The sequence below is a fragment of the Trachypithecus francoisi genome, unplaced genomic scaffold, assembly GCF_009764315.1.
Source record: "Trachypithecus francoisi isolate TF-2019V2 unplaced genomic scaffold, Tfra_2.0 Lachesis_group11, whole genome shotgun sequence".
Classification (NCBI taxonomy): domain Eukaryota; kingdom Metazoa; phylum Chordata; class Mammalia; order Primates; family Cercopithecidae; genus Trachypithecus; species Trachypithecus francoisi.
The window spans coordinates 124,284,471-124,300,856 of NW_022681456.1; the positions used below are offsets into that span (position 1 = coordinate 124,284,471).

The 16,386-nt window shown below is 46.5% G+C and overlaps 1 protein-coding gene across 2 annotated transcripts; it reads left to right on the forward strand.

Moving 5' to 3' along the window:
- Positions 1–5,497: 5,497 nt before the first annotated feature.
- On the forward strand, positions 5,498–16,173 carry APOBEC1 (apolipoprotein B mRNA editing enzyme catalytic subunit 1). 2 transcript variants are annotated; one of them, XM_033222940.1, is made up of 5 exons: positions 5,498–5,923; positions 10,180–10,207; positions 12,276–12,673; positions 13,872–13,990; positions 15,881–16,173. In XM_033222940.1, the coding sequence occupies exons 1-5, from the start codon at positions 5,908–5,910 to the stop codon at positions 16,028–16,030; spliced, it is 711 nt and encodes a 236-aa protein (XP_033078831.1). In that variant the 5' UTR covers positions 5,498–5,907; the 3' UTR covers positions 16,031–16,173. The 2 variants fall into 2 exon arrangements, with proteins under 2 accessions (XP_033078831.1, XP_033078832.1); XM_033222941.1 differs by lacking the exon at positions 10,180–10,207 and having other exon boundaries at positions 5,502–5,923.
- Positions 16,174–16,386: the final 213 nt, after the last annotated feature.

Genomic DNA, 16,386 nt, shown 5'->3' on the forward strand with positions numbered 1-16,386 from the left:
AAAAAAAAAAAAAAAAAAGAACTTTTGGGGCGATGGGAATTTTAAATATCTTGACTGGAGCAGTTACATAAGTGTATGTATACATTTTTCAAAATTCATAAATTTCCAGGTGCAGGACAGACTTAAACTGAATAGCTACATTTCATACTTGATTATCTTTGACCTCACTTACAAATAATTAACCACATGATAGCCCATCATATGTCATATTTCCAAGTTTTCTTTTTTTTTTTTTTTTTTGAGACGGAGTCTCGCTCTGTCACCCAGGCTGGAGTGCAGTGGCCGGATCTTAGCTCACTGCAAGCTCCGCTTCCTGGGTTTAGGTCATTCTCCTGCCTCAGCCTCCTGAGTAGCTGGGACTACAGGCGCCCGCCACCTCGCCCGGCTAGTTTTTTGTATTTTTAAGTAGAGACAGGGTTTCACCGTATTAGCCAGGATGGTCTCGATCTCCTGACCTCGTGATCCGCCCGTCTCGGCCTCCCAAAGTGCTGGGATTACAGTGTAGCGTACCTATGTAACGGAATACTATTCAGCAGTGAAAATTAGCCACCAATATACCTAATCATGTAGACCAATTTTACAGAAAAGCTGAAGACCAGCCTGGCCAACATGGTGAAACCCCATTTCTACTAAAAATACAAAAAGTTGTATAGTGAGATCCTGTCTCAAAAAAAAAAAAAAGGAAAAGCTGAGTAAATAACACACAAAAGTGTACACAATGCATGATTCCATTTGTATGAAGTTCTATAGTAGTCAAAACTAACCTATAGAGACAGAAAGAGCAGTATTTGCCTGGGACTAGTAGGAGGAGGATAACGGCTAACACAGAGAATTGTGGGGGGCTGGCCAGGCATGGTGGCTCATGCCTGTAATTCCAGCACTTTGGGAGGCCGAGGTGGGTGGATCACTTGAGGTCAGGAGTTTGAGACCAGCTTGGCCAACATGGTGAAACCTCATCTCTACTAAAAGTACAAAAATTAGCCAGACGTGGTGGTGCGTCTCTGTAATCCCAGCTACTTGAGAGGCTGAGACATGAGAATGGCTTGAACCTGGGGTGCTGAGGCTACAGTGAGCCAAGGTTGAGCCACTGCACTCCAGCCTGGGCAATAGAGCAAGACCCTGCCTTAAAAAAAAAAAAAAAAAGAACTTTTGGGGCGATGGGAATTTTAAATATCTTGACTGGAGCAGTTACATAAGTGTATGTATACATTTTTCAAAATTCATAAATTTCCAGGTGCAGGACAGACTTAAACTGAATAGCTACATTTCATACTTGATTATCTTTGACCTCACTTACAAATAATTAACCACATGATAGCCCATCATATGTCATATTTCCAAGTTTTCTTTTTTTTTTTTTTTTTTTGAGACGGAGTCTCGCTCTGTCACCCAGGCTGGAGTGCAGTGGCCGGATCTTAGCTCACTGCAAGCTCCGCTTCCTGGGTTTAGGTCATTCTCCTGCCTCAGCCTCCTGAGTAGCTGGGACTACAGGCGCCCGCCACCTCGCCCGGCTAGTTTTTTGTATTTTTTTAGTAGAGACGGGGTTTCACCGGGTTAGCCAGGATGGTCTCGATCTCCTGACCTCGTGATCTGCCCGTCTCAGCCTCCCAAAGTGCTGGGATTACAGGCTTGAGCCACCGCGCCCGGCCCCCAAGTTTTCTTAAACAAAACGGAACGCGGATGAGGCGCTCAATAGGCATTCTAGTAGAAAACAAACCCAAGTTTTGCATCCTCTTGGCTACTGCATGTTTACTTCCTGGGAGCAGGTCCTACCATATCAGTTTCCTATTGCTGCTTTACGAAATTACCACACACTTAATGGTATTAAATGACGCACACTGTCTTATAGTTCTGGAGGTCTGAAGTACAAAATGAGTCTTAATGAGCTGACATCAAGGCGTCATCAGGGTAGCATTTCTTCTGGAGGCTCTGGGGGAGAAGCCATTCCTTGCCTTTTCCAGCTTCTACAGGCTTTCCTCATTCCTTGAATCGTGGCCCCCTTTGAGCCAGCAAGCAGAACTCTGCTCTCATCCTCACATCTTCATTTCACATCCTGACTCTGACTCTTCTACATCCCTCTTATAAGGACCCTGTGACTAGACTGTGCCCGCCTGGATAATCCAGGATTGTCTTCTCATCTCAAGATTTTTAATTAATGACAAAGATACTTTTGGCATTTAAGTTCACATGTTTAACAGATTCCAGGGATCAGGACATGGATATCGCTGAGGGCTATTATCCTACCCTTTTTTTTTTTTTTGAGACGTAGTCTCACTCTATCGCCCAGGCTGGAGTGCAGTGGCGCCATCTCGGCTCTCTGCAAGCTCCGCCTCCCGTGTTCACGCCATTCTCCTGCCTCAGCCTCCCGAGTAGCTGGGACTACAGGCGCCTGCCACCACACCCGGCTAATTTTTTGTATTTTTAGTAGAGACGGGGTTTCACCGTGTTAGTGAGGATGGTCTTGATCTCTTGACCTGTGATCCGCCCATCTCGGCCTCCCAAAGTGCTGGGATTACAGGCATGAGCCACCATGCCCAGTCTTTTTTTTTCCAGACATAGCCTCACTCTGTTGCCCAGACTGCAGTGCAATGGTGAGATCTCAGCTAACTGCAACTTCTGCCTCCTAGGTTTGAGCAATTCTCATGCCTCAGCCTCCTGAGTAGCTGAGATTACAGGTGCCTGCCACCATGCTCAGCTGACTTTTATATTTTTGGAAGAGACTGGGTTTTGCCATGTTGGCCAGGGTGGTCTCGAACTCCTGGCCTCAGGTGATCCTCCCATCTCTGCCTCCCAAAGTGCTGGGATTACAGGCGTGAGCCACCGCATCTGGCCTAACCTGCTTTTATTCTACAATTATTCTACTCTTGCCTAGCTTAGAAAAATTTGGTGTCTGAAGGGCCTCTATTGATGATGTGGGATTTCTGCCCCTTTTTCTTTTTCTTTTTTTTTTTTTTGAGACGGAGTCTCGCTCTGTCACCCAGGCTGGAGTGCTGTGGCCGGATCTCAGCTCACTGCAAGCTCCGCCTCCCGGGTTCACGCCATTCTCCTGCCTCAGCCTCCCGAGTAGCTGGGACTACAGGCGCCGCCACCTCGCCCAGCTAGTTTTTTGTAGTTTTTAGTAGAGACGGGGTTTCACTGTGTTAGCCAGGATGGTCTCGATCTCCTGACCTCGTGATCCGCCCGCCTCGGCCTCCCAAAGTGCTGGGATTACAGGCTTGAGCCACCGCGCCCGGCCTCTGCCCCTTTTTCAAAACACTGGTCTGTCCCTGTCCAAACACCTGCTTTATCTCATGGAGGCTCCAGATTGACTTTCATAACTAAGTAGAGTCTTGCATGTAGGATTCAGGTTTCAGGTTCATGGGGCCTTGAGATTCAAAGTCCAGGGGTTCTAGATTTGAGACACTAAAGGGAGACTTAGGCCTTGAGAAAGTGACCTCAATTCTAGGAGTAGGTGCTGAGACTCAGAGGAATTTTTGGCTTGAACGTGACCCAGGGTTCAGGCAACAGAGAGCAATGGCACAGGCAAGTATGGCATTTACTTTTTCAAGGGGGATAAAAAAGCAGAAGTAGCCAGGCGAGGTGGCTCACGCCTATAATCCTAGCACTTTGGGAAGCTGAGGAGGGTGGATCACCCTCCGTCAGGAGTTTGAGACCAGCATGGCCAACATGGAGAAACCCCGTCTCCACTAAATATATAAAAATTATCTGGGCGTGGTGGTGGATGCCTGTAATACCGGCTACCTGGGAGGCTGAGGCAGGAGAGTCACTTGAACCTGGGAGGTGGAGGTTGCAGTGAGCCGAGATCGTGCCACTGCACTCCAGCTTGGGTAACAAGAGCAAAGCTCTGTCTTTAAAAAGAAAAAAAAAAAAAAAAGCGGAAGTGGACTTGGCCACACACTTAATCTTAGCTTCAAGGATGAAGAGAGCACCAAAGACTGGTGCACAAATTAGCTGACTCAGAGGCCAAGGTCCTTCTCATTTTGCATCTAATAGTGCCCCTCCTCTCTTTAACAGGGATGTGGGACAAAGAGCAAAATTGAGAGGAAGCTGGAAATAGGTGAATAACAGCTGAAAGCCAAGGCCACTGTGTGCTTACCAGATAACATAAAAAATTTCAAGCTATAGTTACAGGTTAAATTTCTCTTAACTTTATTCTTCCTCTCATTTCTCCATTAAAGAATGATGGATGCGGTCGGGCGCGGTGGCTCAAGCCTGTAATCCAGCACTTTGGGAGGCCGAGACGGGCGGATCACGAGGTCAGGAGATCGAGACCATCCTGCTAACATGGTGAAACCCCGTCTCTACTAAAAAATACAAAAAACTAGCCGGGCGACATGGCGGGCGCCTGTAGTCCCAGCTGCTTGGGAGGCTGAGGCAGGAGAATGGCGTAAACCCAGGAGGCGGAGCTTGCAGTGAGCTGAGACCCGGCCACTGCACTCCAGCCTGGGCGGCAGAGCGAGACTCCGTCTCAAAAAAAAAAAAAAAAAAAAAAAAAAAAAAAAAAAAAAAGAATGATGGATGCATCCTAGGCTAGGCCTGGTGGCTCACGCCTGTAATCCCAGCACTTTGGGAGGCCGAGGCAGGTGGATCACCTGAGGTCAGGAGTTCAAAAACAGCCTTACCAACATGGTGAAACCCTGTCTCTGCTAAAAATACAAAAAATTAGCTGGGCGTGGTGTTCGCTGCCTGTAATCCCAGCTACTCAGGAGGCTGAGGCAGGAGAATCGCTTGAACCTGGGAGGCAGAGGTTGTGGTGAGCTGAGATCGTGCCATTGCACTCCAGCCTGGGCGACAAGAGCAAAACTCTGTCTCAAAAAAAAAAAAGGAGGCCGGGCGCGGTGGCTCAAGCCTGTAATCCCAGCACTTTGGGAGGCCGAGACGGGTGGATCACGAGGTCAGGAGATCGAGACCATCCTGGCTAACATGGTGAAACCCCGTCTCTACTAAAAAATACAAAAAACTAGCCGGGCTAGGTGGCGGGCGCCTGTAGTCCCAGCTACTTGGGAGGCTGAGGCAGGAGAATGGCATATAACCCGGGAGGCGGAGCTTGCGATGAGCTGAGATCCGGCCACTGCACTCCAGCCCGGACGATAGAGCGAGACTCCGTCTCCAAAAAAAAAAAAAAAAAAAAAAAAAAAAAAAAAAAAAAAAAAAAAAAAAAAAAGGAGGCCGGGCGCGGTGGCTCAAGCCTGTAATCCCAGCACTTGGGAGGCCGAGACGGGCGGATCACGAGGTCAGGAGATCGAGACCATCCTGGCGAACACTGTGAAACCCCGTCTCTACTAAAAATACAAAAAACTAGCCGGGTGAGGTGGCGGGCGCCTGTAGTCCCAGCTACTCGGGAGGCTGAGGCAGGAGAATGGCGTGAACCCGGGAGGCGGAGCTTGCAGTGAGCTGAGATCTGGCCACTGCACTCCAGCCCCGGCGACAGAGCAAGACTCCGTCTCAAAAAAAAAAAAAAAAAAAAAAAAGGAATGTTGCATCTTTGATGCAGAGTAGGAGCTAATGAAAAATAAATAAGTAAAACAAAGCAAAAAAATATATAAAGAATGACAGATGATCCACCTTGCCTTAATCTTTATTTAAAGAAAGAGAAAGGTTACTAAATTCAGATGTCGTCAGAGAAGAACTTTGGAATTTGGTAACCCCAGTGATCCACTCTACAGAATTCATGTCATTTGCATTGCAGGCTTTCTCATCACTGAAGATGTGAATCCCCACGACAAGGTCCCTCTCAGCCAGTCCCCTGTTTGTACAGGCAGCCCAGATTCCCATAACTGCCTGAGATGCAGGAATGAGTCATCCTCTGCCCAAGCAGGTGGCAGTGGGCACACCTGAAAAAACAAAGTCCAGGAACAATCAGCACAACTTATGACTCCAGAGGAAGAAGTCTAGAGACAGAGCACCATGACTTCTGAGAAAGGTAAAATGGATCTGGGGGCCTGGCAAGTATTCTTGAACAATGCAAGAATGGTGTGTGTGTGTGTGTGTGTCTGTGTGTGTGTGTGTATGTGTGTGTGTGTGTGTGTCCTGCTGATTCTTGCATCTGTGGGTGTTTTCAAACTTCCCCATTATTGATTAATATATTAGTCTTAAATAAGATGATTTATTATTATTTTTACATGTTCAAGTGACTTTAACCAAATCAGTGTTTGTTTCACCATAATAAAAAATTAAGTAGCTGGGCGCTGTGGCTCACACCTGTAATCCCAGCACTTTGGGAGTCCAAGGAGGGTGGATCACTTGAGGCTCAGGGTTCGAGACCAGCCTGGCCAACATGGTGAAATCCTATTTGTACTAAAAATACAAAAATTAGCCAGTCATAGTGGCGCATGCCTGTAGTCCTAGCTACTCCAGAGGCTGAGGCAGGAGGGTCGCTTGAACCCAGGAGGTGGAGGTTGCAGTGACCTGAGATCATGCCATTGCACTCCAGCCTGGGCAACAAAGCAAGACTCTGTCTCACAAAAATAAAAAAAAGTTAAGTAAAAGTACAACTGTTTAAATAACAGTTTAAGGAAACAACAGATGTGATAGCATGAGAACAATGTGCTAATTGATAAATGAATTGACAATAACTAATTGATAAATTAGTGCCCAGTAAGTGTTAGAAAAATGCATGGGAGAGGAAGAACACTTCAGGCTGAGGGAAATAATTTCAACCGAGGTAGGATTTGAACTGGATTCTAACAGAAGTGTAGACCTACACTTTTTTTATTTTATTTTATTTTTAGAGACTAGGGGGTGGGTTCACTACTTTTCCCAGGCTGGTCTTGAACTCCTGGGCTCAAGCAATTCTCCATCCTTGGTCTCTCAAAGTACTAGGAATACAGGCATGAGCCACCATACCTGACCAATTTTTTTTTTTTTTAGACTCGCCTTGTTGCCCAGGCTGGAGTACAGTGGTGTGATCACTGCTCACTGCTGTCTTGACCTCCTGGGCTCAAGAGATCCTCCCGCCTCAGCTTCCTGGGTAGCTGGGACAACAGGCATGGGTCACTAGGCCCTGCCAATTTTTTTTGCAGAGGTGAGGTTTTGCTTTATTGCTCAGGCTGGTCTTGAACTCCTGGGCTCAAGTGATCCACTAGCCTTGGCCTCCCGAAGTACTGGGGTTACAGGCATAAGCCACCATGCCGGGCCAGAAGGGCAGACGTTGGATCGACAAAGAAGAGGAGATTGCAGGTTGATTGAATCCTATTGATAAACAGAATTGAAAAGCTTTAACAGAGACTTGTGTCTGAAACACAATGAATAAACTGGTTAGGCTACAAAACAATTTATGTAAACAATTTGCAGTAAGACTAGAAAGCAAATTTGAAGTGTTGTTATACTGTAGAGGACTTTCAATGCTAGGTTCAAAGAACGAAAGTTTTTCTTTTTTTTTTTTTTTGAGACGGAGTCTCGCTCTGTCGCCCAGGCTGGAGTGCAGTGGCCGGATCTCAGCTCACTGCAAGCTCTGCTTCCCGGGTTTATGCCACTCTCCTGCCTCAGCCTCCCGAGTAGCTGGGACTACAGGCGCCCGCCTCGTCGCCCGGCTAGTTTTTTGTATTTTTACGTAGAGACAGGGTTTCACCGTATTAGCCAGGATGGTCTCGATCTCCTGACCTCGTGACCCGCCCGTCTCGGCCTCCCAAAGTGCTGGGATTACAGGCTTGAGCCACCGCGCCCGGCCGTTTTTTGTATTTTTTAGTAGAGACGGGGTTTCACCATGTTAGCCAGGATGGTCTCGATCTCCTGACCTTGTGATCCGCCCGTCTCGGCCTCCCAAAGTGCTGGGATTACAGGCTTGAGCCACCGCGCCCGGCCTGAAAGTTTTTCTTTATGGTAGAGGGAGTATCTGGAGAATTTATGAACAGCACGAGATATGACTAAAATAGTGCTTTAGACACATTTACTTGACATGTGATGGGTTTTGGACTGGAAGCAAGGAGACCAGTTAGAAGACTATTGCAATAGTGTGAGTGTGATGGGGCAGGAGGTAATATAGATATCAGTTTGGAGTTCAAGTAACAATTTATTTTCTCCATTATGTTCTCCATCTATTAGAATTCTTTTTTAAGTTCGGGCATGGTAGCCTGTAATCCCAGCACTTTGGGAGGCCAAGGCAGGTGGATCATCTGAGGTAGGGAGCTCGAGACCAGCCTGACCAACATGGAGAAACAATGTCTCTACTAAAAATACAAAATTAGCCGGGCGTGGTGGTGCATGCCTGTAATCCCGCTACTTGGGAGGCCGAGGCAGGAGAATCACTTGAACCTGGGAGGTGGAGGTTGCAGTGAACCGAGATTGCACCATTGCACTCCAGCTTGGGCAACAAGAGGGAAATTCCATCTCAGGAAAAAAAAGAAAAAGAATTCTTTTTTAAGTGGCATACTGGGGGAAAGACCTAACACATTATTTAACTGTAGTATCTACTACCTTCCCTGGACTTTTCTTATGAAGGTGGTGTGTTCTATACCTCAAACCGTCCCCAGTCATGTGGCTGGTATCCTCGTCTTTGCACTCCAGGAATAATATTGTAGACACAGCATATATCTCACTGTCTCTTTCTGAACTTCTCACTGCTGCTTCAGCTCCTTCAGAGAAAGTGTCTTCCCATCATCAATATGCCTTTTTCCTATGATACGGCCTCTGTTTTTGTAAGGCTCCCTTGGAGTGGATTACCGGTTCAAGGGCCCCAATTTGTACTAGGTCTGAGAAGAGCTCATTCCAACGTGCCAACCACCCCCTTCCTCCTTCCTCCCAATGCTCAAATTCCCCATTCCTTCTTTAAAAGTAAGAGATTTGTTCTTCAGGTCACACTTGGAATAGTGTTTTCTGACTTCATCCTATTTCCTCGATATCTGGCTAATTTCTCATTTTAGTTCCTCTCCCCAGCTAGAACCACTTTCCATCTACAAAAAAACCATGCCGTGGCCAAGAGTCCTTTCCATGACTCCTCTACCATCCAGTGCAGATGCATAAAAAGTAACACACACAAACAGGCACACACACAGCCTAGGGTAAAGTGTGCTCTGTTTCAAAGGAAGTGTCTCCCAGAGCCTGTGACTCCTTTGTTCAAAAGTAGCACCTGCGAGTTAAGGTTTGGCCAGGAGAGTGGGATGAATTTCTTGCCTGAATCTCCCCAAATCACCCTTAGAGGTTCAGGCCTTGTCAGTGCCTATTTTTTTTGCTAGGAACATCCCCAAGGCTCTGAGTCCTGAGGGGCGCAGGTCTTTAAAATCCAGTACTTTCCCTTGAATCATCCCCATGTTCTCTAACGGCTCCTTGCACTTAGCATACTATCCAGGGCTGGTAAGGCCGTATGGCTTACTCCTTCCATTGCCCATCTCCCTCCACTGCATGTCTTGATTACTCTGACCCAGCCAGGCTGACTTGCTTGCTCTTCGTTGAACAAGTCAAGGTCCACACTTCAGGTCGTTTGCACCTGCTGTTCCCCGTGCTTGGAATCCTCTCCCCTTCCCCAGCGTCCACATGTCTTGCTCTCTAACTTTACATTCAGGTCTCAGCTTTAATGTCCCTCTTTACAGATGTCTTCTCTGACCGCCATCTCTGATATGGTTGATATGATGCCCCCACCACCTTTTGTCTCCTTCCAGTACTTTTCTTCTTTTTCTTTTTTTTGTTTGAGACAGAGTCTCTCTCGCTCTGTCGCCCAGGCTGGAGTGCAATGGTGGGATCTCGGCTAACTGTAACTGCCACCTCCTGGGTTCAAGTGATTCTCCTGCCTCAACCTCCGGAGTAGCTGGGATTACAGGCACGTGCCACCAAGCCCGGCTAATTTTTGTATTTTTAGTAGAGACAGGGTTTTGTCATATTGGCTAGGCTGGTCGGTAACTCCTGACCTCACGTGATCCACCCGCCTTGGCCTCCCAAAGTGCTGGGATTACAGGCATGAGCCACCGCGCCCAGCCTCTACTCGTGCTTAATCATTTTTGTTGAAGCCTTAAGGCAGACTACCTTGTTTGGGATTGTGCATCTGGGAAAACAGATTTTGGCAAAGCCCTTAAAATCTTGCTTTTCTTGGGTGCAATGAGCTGGTCCAATACAATTAATCCATGAAAGAATCTTCAAATTCCATTTTCTGAGATGATTTGCAGGTTTGGAATAATAGAGCACTTTTTCTTAGCAACTCATTTGATATTTGAGTGTTATTTGACACAATCATATCTTGGTCAACAGGTCCTTCAACAGGTGACCCCACTCTGAGGTAAGAATAATACTATCACAGTGCCCATTTAATTCGATCAAGAATCAATGGGTGTTTAAGAGCTGTGCATGGTGGCACATGCACCTATAGTCCTAGCTACTCAGGAGGCTGAGGCAGGAGTGGGAGAATCGCTTGAACCTAGGAGGTCAAGACTGCAGTGACCTATGATTGCACCATGGCACTGCAGCCGGGGTGAAAGACTGAGACCCTGTCTCAAAAAAAAAAAAAAAGCGGAGCTGTGGATATAGCTTTCTTTATTGTTCCTTTTCTCTTTTGTCATTTTCCCATTCTTTCTTTCCTTTTTGCCTTTTCCAACTTCATTTTCTATGGCTATTGTTTTTTATATCTTTGCTCTTATGTCTTTTGATCGCTTTAAATAAATTATTTTCTAGCTTGCTTATCTGTTATTGTCTTACGATTTCTCTTCTCTTTTTAAATCGCATGCTTTTATAGCCAGCAGTGAAATACCTGGGAAACTCATTTGCCACTTTAACTTTATCTTCGTTTTATACTGTCTGCCCGTTTTTCAGACATATGACAGGGAAGTCATGTCAAGGAATATATTATCTGGTGATAGGTGGAAGGATTGATCTATGTAATAAATGAATGTGATACTTTAGGGATGAGTGGGAACTCTTAGGATGTAATAAGCTTGTGACTTAACCATATTGCAAAGAGGAGTCTGCAGCTCAATTCTGAGTTTCCCTTGGGTCACGGCTTTCAGACGTAGAGAGTGTTAAATCTAAAGATACCACTGAGAGCAATTAGAATTTCTTTCTTATAGGAGTTAGTATATAGAATCCTAATGTGGAAGAATCTTGAGGCTAAATGGCTCTTTTGTCTGTTTGTGACAATACAATCTTGTTGGCAATTTGGGGCTTCAACACTTGAGAAAATCTGGTTAGAGTCCCTTGAGGAATAGAAAAGATAAGGATTGGAACATGGCACCTCTAGGTGTGAAAGAGAAAAACTGGAATATAGCTAGGCATGGTGGGGCACACCTGAAGTCTCAGCTACTCAGGAGGCCGAGGCAGGAGAGTAGCTTGAGCCCAGGAGGCAAGACCAGCCTGGTCAGCTTAGAGAGACCCTGTCTCAAAAAAAAAAAAAAAAAAAAGGTTAGAATATAGTGAAGGAAACTTTAAAAGAGAAACAAAGCACACAGGCCGGGCGCGGTGGCTCAAGCCTGTAATCCCAGCACTTTGGGAGGCCGAGACATGCGGATCACGAGGTCAGGAGATCAAGACCATCCTGGCTAACACGGTGAAACCCCGTCTCTACTAAAAAGTACAAAAAAACCTAGCCGGGCGAGGTGGCGGGCGCCTGTAGTCCCAGCTATTCGGGAGGCTGAGGCAGGAGAATGGCATGAACCCGGGAGGCGGAGCTTGCAGTGAGCTGAGATCCCGCCACTGCACTCCAGCCTGGGTGACAGAGTGAGACTCCGTCTCAAAAAAAAAAAAAAAGAAAAGAAACAAAGCACACAAAGTCAAGATTGAAACATAATGGTATTAGAGAGTGGTCACCTAATACTGTGACCAGGGGAAAAATCCTGTGTACTATGTTTGTGAGAAAAAAAATCTGATAATTCAAACAGACCTCTTCAGATAACTTCGAGACATACACTAGAAAAAGAAGTTTCCTAAGATGTTATGCCTCAGATCAGCCTGATGGAAGAGGGGAGTAGGGGCTGGGCGCGGTGGCTCAGGCCTGTAATCCCAGCACTTTGGGAGGCTGAGGTGGGCGAATCACGAGGTCAGGAGTTGGAGACCAGCCTGGCCAGCATGGTGAAACCCCGTCTCTACTAAAAATACAAAAAATTAGCTGGACATGGTGGCAGAGGCCTGTAATCCCAGCTACTTGGGAGGCCGAGGCAGAAAAATTGCTTGAACCTGGGAGGCAGAGGTTGTGGGGAGCTGAGATCACACCACTGCACTCTAGTCCAGGCAACAGTGCGAGACTCCATCTTAAAAAAAAAAAATAAAGAAAGAAAGAAAGAAGAGGGGTGCATGAAAAGATTTCTAAGATCTCTCTAAATATGGCATGACAGCGTGGGCTGCTTTTTGTTTTTCAGGAGAAGAATTGAACCCTGGGAGTTTGACATCTTCTATGATCCCAGAGAACTTCGTAAAGAGGCCTGTCTGCTCTACGAAATCAAGTGGGGCATGAGCCGGAAGATCTGGCGAAGCTCAGGCAAAAACACCACCAATCACGTGGAAGTTAATTTTATAGAAAAATTTACGTCAGAAAGACGTTTTCACTCATCTATCAGCTGCTCCATCACCTGGTTCTTGTCCTGGAGTCCCTGCTGGGAGTGCTCCCAGGCTATTAGAGAGTTTTTGAGTCAGCACCCTGGTGTGACTCTGGTGATCTATGTAGCACGGCTTTTTTGGCATACGGATCAACAAAATCGGCAAGGCCTCAGGGACCTCGTTAACAGTGGAGTAACTATTCAGATGATGACAGCATCAGGTAAAATCAGTAAACAAAGAAACTTCATTGTTTCCAAGAGACTGTGGTGATAGTAGCTGTCTTTAGGCCAGAAGATTGGTTGGTCCAGGCTGGAAGTCTTAGAAGTAGAAGTCCAAAATAATATGATAAAGGACTAGGTCTGAAATTCATGACAAGGAAAGTAACAAAAATACAACTCCTGGCTGGGTATGGTGGCTCATACCTGTAATCCCAGCACTTTGGGAGGCGGAGGCAGGCAGATCAGGAAGTCAGGAGATGGAGACCATCCTGGCTAACACGGTGAAGCCCCGTCTCTACTAAAAAATACAAAAAATTAGCCGGGCATGGTGGCGGGCGCCTGTAGTCCCAGCTACTCGGGAGGCTGAGGCAGGAGAATGGCCTGAACCCGGGAGACGGAGCTTGCAGTGAGGCGAGATTGTGCCACTGCTCTCCAGCCTGGGCGACAGAGCGAGACTCCGAGACTCTGTCTCAAATAAATAAATAAATAAATAAAAATAATAAATAAATAAATAAAATGAAGTAAAAAAATCAGACAGGCATGGCGGCATGCACCTGTAGTCCTACCTGCCTGGGAGGCTGAGGTGGGAACATCTCCTGAACCCAGATGTTCAAGGCTGCAGTGAGCTATGATTGGATCACCGCACACTGGCCTAGGTGACAGAGGGAGACCCTGTATCAAAAAACAAAGACCAAAGCAAACAACAACAACAACCCTTTTTTTTTTTTTTTTTTTGTTAAGATGGACTCTTGCTCCGTCGCCCAGGCTGGAGTACAGTGGTGGGATCTCGGCTCACTGCAAGCTCCGCCTCCCGGGTTCCCGCCATTCTCCTGCCTCAGCCTCCCGAGTAGCTGGGACTACAGGCGGCCTCCACCACCCCCGGCTAATTTTTTATATTTTTAGTAGAGACGGGGTTTCACCGTGTTAGCCAGGATGGTCTCGATCTCCTGATCTCCGCCTTGGCCCCCAAAGTGCTGGGATTACAGGCATGAGCCACCGTGCCCGGCCAACAACTCTTTTCTCTAGTCTTGCCTCTCAGCCATCTTTAAATGAACTGCTTTATTCTTTTTAGGGGGTCTAATGTCCAGCAGCAACTAGACCAGAGACTAGAGGCTTTCTATATGGTAAACTAGGTTGGGGATCTTCTTAAGTAATTTACCATTGTGCTTGTTGAATGAGCCAAGATGCGTGTTTCCTTAGAGTATTATCACTGCTGGAGGAATTTTGTCAACTACCCACCTGGGGAAGAAGCTCACTGGCCACGATACCCACCTCTGTGGATGATGTTGTATGCACTGGAGCTGCACTGCATAATTCTAGTAAGTTACTTTAGAGACACCAACGCTGATACCAAAGGAAGCATCCTTCTTCAAAGTTCTTTCCTGAGAATTTTGAGTCATATCTTCTCTTTGACGTTTATATTGAGATTTAGTTATTTAACTAGCTAGCTCCTCTTAAGAAAATCTCACAGCCAGGAATGGTGGTGCACACCTGTAGTCCCAGCTACTCAGGACGCTTGAGTCTAGGAGTTGCAAGCTGCAGTGAGCTATGATCACGCCAATACGCTCCAGCCTGCGTGGTAAAACAAGACCCTGTTTCTAAAAAACAGCTGGGTACAGTGGCTCATGTCTGTAATCCAAGCACTTTGGGAGGCCTGGCCTGGCCAAGATAGTGAGACCCCATCTCTGAAAAAAAGAGAATTAGTTATCAAACAAACTAAACAAGCAAACAAACAAACAACATCTAAGCCTAAGAACAAGAGTACGTTTGTGGGAAGTAAGTGGGAGAAGGGAATTTGGGTCAACAGATCTAAGATATGGGTGGTCCCCATATTAATTACATTTTATCATCTTTATTCTTATTTTATTAGTATTGTCTTTTAAACCACAGGGTCTTGCTGTGTTGCCTAAGCTGGGGTGTAGTGGCTATTAACAGGTACCATCACAGCACACCACAGTCTCAAACTCCAAATTCCTAGCCTCAAGCAATCCTCTGACCTCAGCCTCCTGGGTAGCTAGAACTACAGGGATGTGTCATCATGTCTGGCTTTATCATTATTATTGTTTTTTTGTTTTTTTTTTTTGAGACGGAGTGTTGCTCTGTCGCCCGGGCTGGAGTGAAGTGGCCAGATCTCAGCTCACTGCAAGCTCCGCCTCCCGGGTTTGTGCCATTCTCCTGCCTCAGCCTCTGGAGTAGCTGGGACTACAGGCGCCCGCCACCTCGCCCGGCTAGTTTTTTGTATTTTTAGTAGAGACGAGGTTTCACCGTGTTAGCCAGGATGGTCTCGATCTCCTGACCTCGTGATCCGCCCGTCTCGGCCTCCCAAAGTGCTGGGATTACAGGCTTGAGCCACCGCGCCCGGCCTATTATTGTTCTTGTTACTACAACACATACTGGCTCTACTGTATTTCAGATATTCTCCTTTCCCTTATTAGTGCGCGTAGTCTTATTGAAGAGAATGTACGTGTTCCATTGGATTCTCTTGAAAGTGGTTCAGGCCGGGTGCAGTGGGTCATGCTTGTAATCCCAGCACTTTGGGAGGCAGAGGAGGGTGGATGGCTTGAGCCCAGCAGTTGGAGACCAGCCTGGGCAACATGGTGAAACCACATCTCGGCCGGGCGCGGTGGCTCAAGCCTGTAATCCCAGCACTTTGGGAGGCCGAGACGGGCGGATCATGAGGTCAGGAGATCGAGACCATCCTGGCTAATACGGTGAAACCCTGTCTCTACTTAAAAATACAAAAAAAAAAAAAACTAGCCGGGCGACGAGGTGAGGCAGGAGAATGGTGTAAAAAACCCGGGAAGCGGAGCTTGCAGTGAGCTGAGATCCGGCCACTGCACTCCAGCCTGGGTGGCAGAGCAAGACTCCGTCTCAAACAAAAAAAAAAAAAAAAAAAGAAACCACATCTCAACAAAAACACAAAAAAATTAGCTGGGTGTGGTGGTGCGTGCCTGTAGTCCCAGCTACTTGGGAGGCTGAGGTGGGAGAATTGTTTGAGCCTAGGAGGTTGAGGCTGCAGTGAGCTGTGATTGCACCACTGCACTCCAGTCTGGGTGAATATGCAGTAAGTCCAGAGCAAGAGCCTGCCTAGGGAAATTAAAAAAAAAGTTCAATTGTCTTCCAGTTGACATTTTAAAATGTTTGTGGTGAAAATACTATTAATTAAAATATTTATCCTAAGGATTAAATATAATCCTTTTTTATTCCAGAGTCTTCCACCCTGTTTAAAGATTTCAAGAAGATGGCAAAATCATCTTACATTTTTCAGACTTCATCTTCAAAATTGCCATTACCAAACGATTCCACCACACATCCTTTTAGCTACAGGGCTGATACAGCCTTCTGTGACTTGGAGATGAATAGAATGATTCTATGTGCGTACTGATTCAGGAACAAGCAATGATGACCCACTAAAGAGTGAATGCCATTTAGAATCTAGAAATGTTCACAAAGTACCCCAAAACTTTGTAGCTTAAACCAACAATAAATACGTATTATCTCTCACAGTTTCTGTGGGTAAGGAATTTAGAAGCAGCTTATCTGTCTGTGTGTTCCTGTCTCAGGTCCCCCACGAGGTTGCAGTCAAGATGGCAGCCAGCGCTGCAGTCATTTGAAGGCCTGACTGAGGTGGGAGAATATGCTTCCCAGGTGGCAGGCTCAGATGGCTGGCAAGTTTGTGCTAGTGGCTGGTAGAAGGTTTCTTGCCACGTAGACC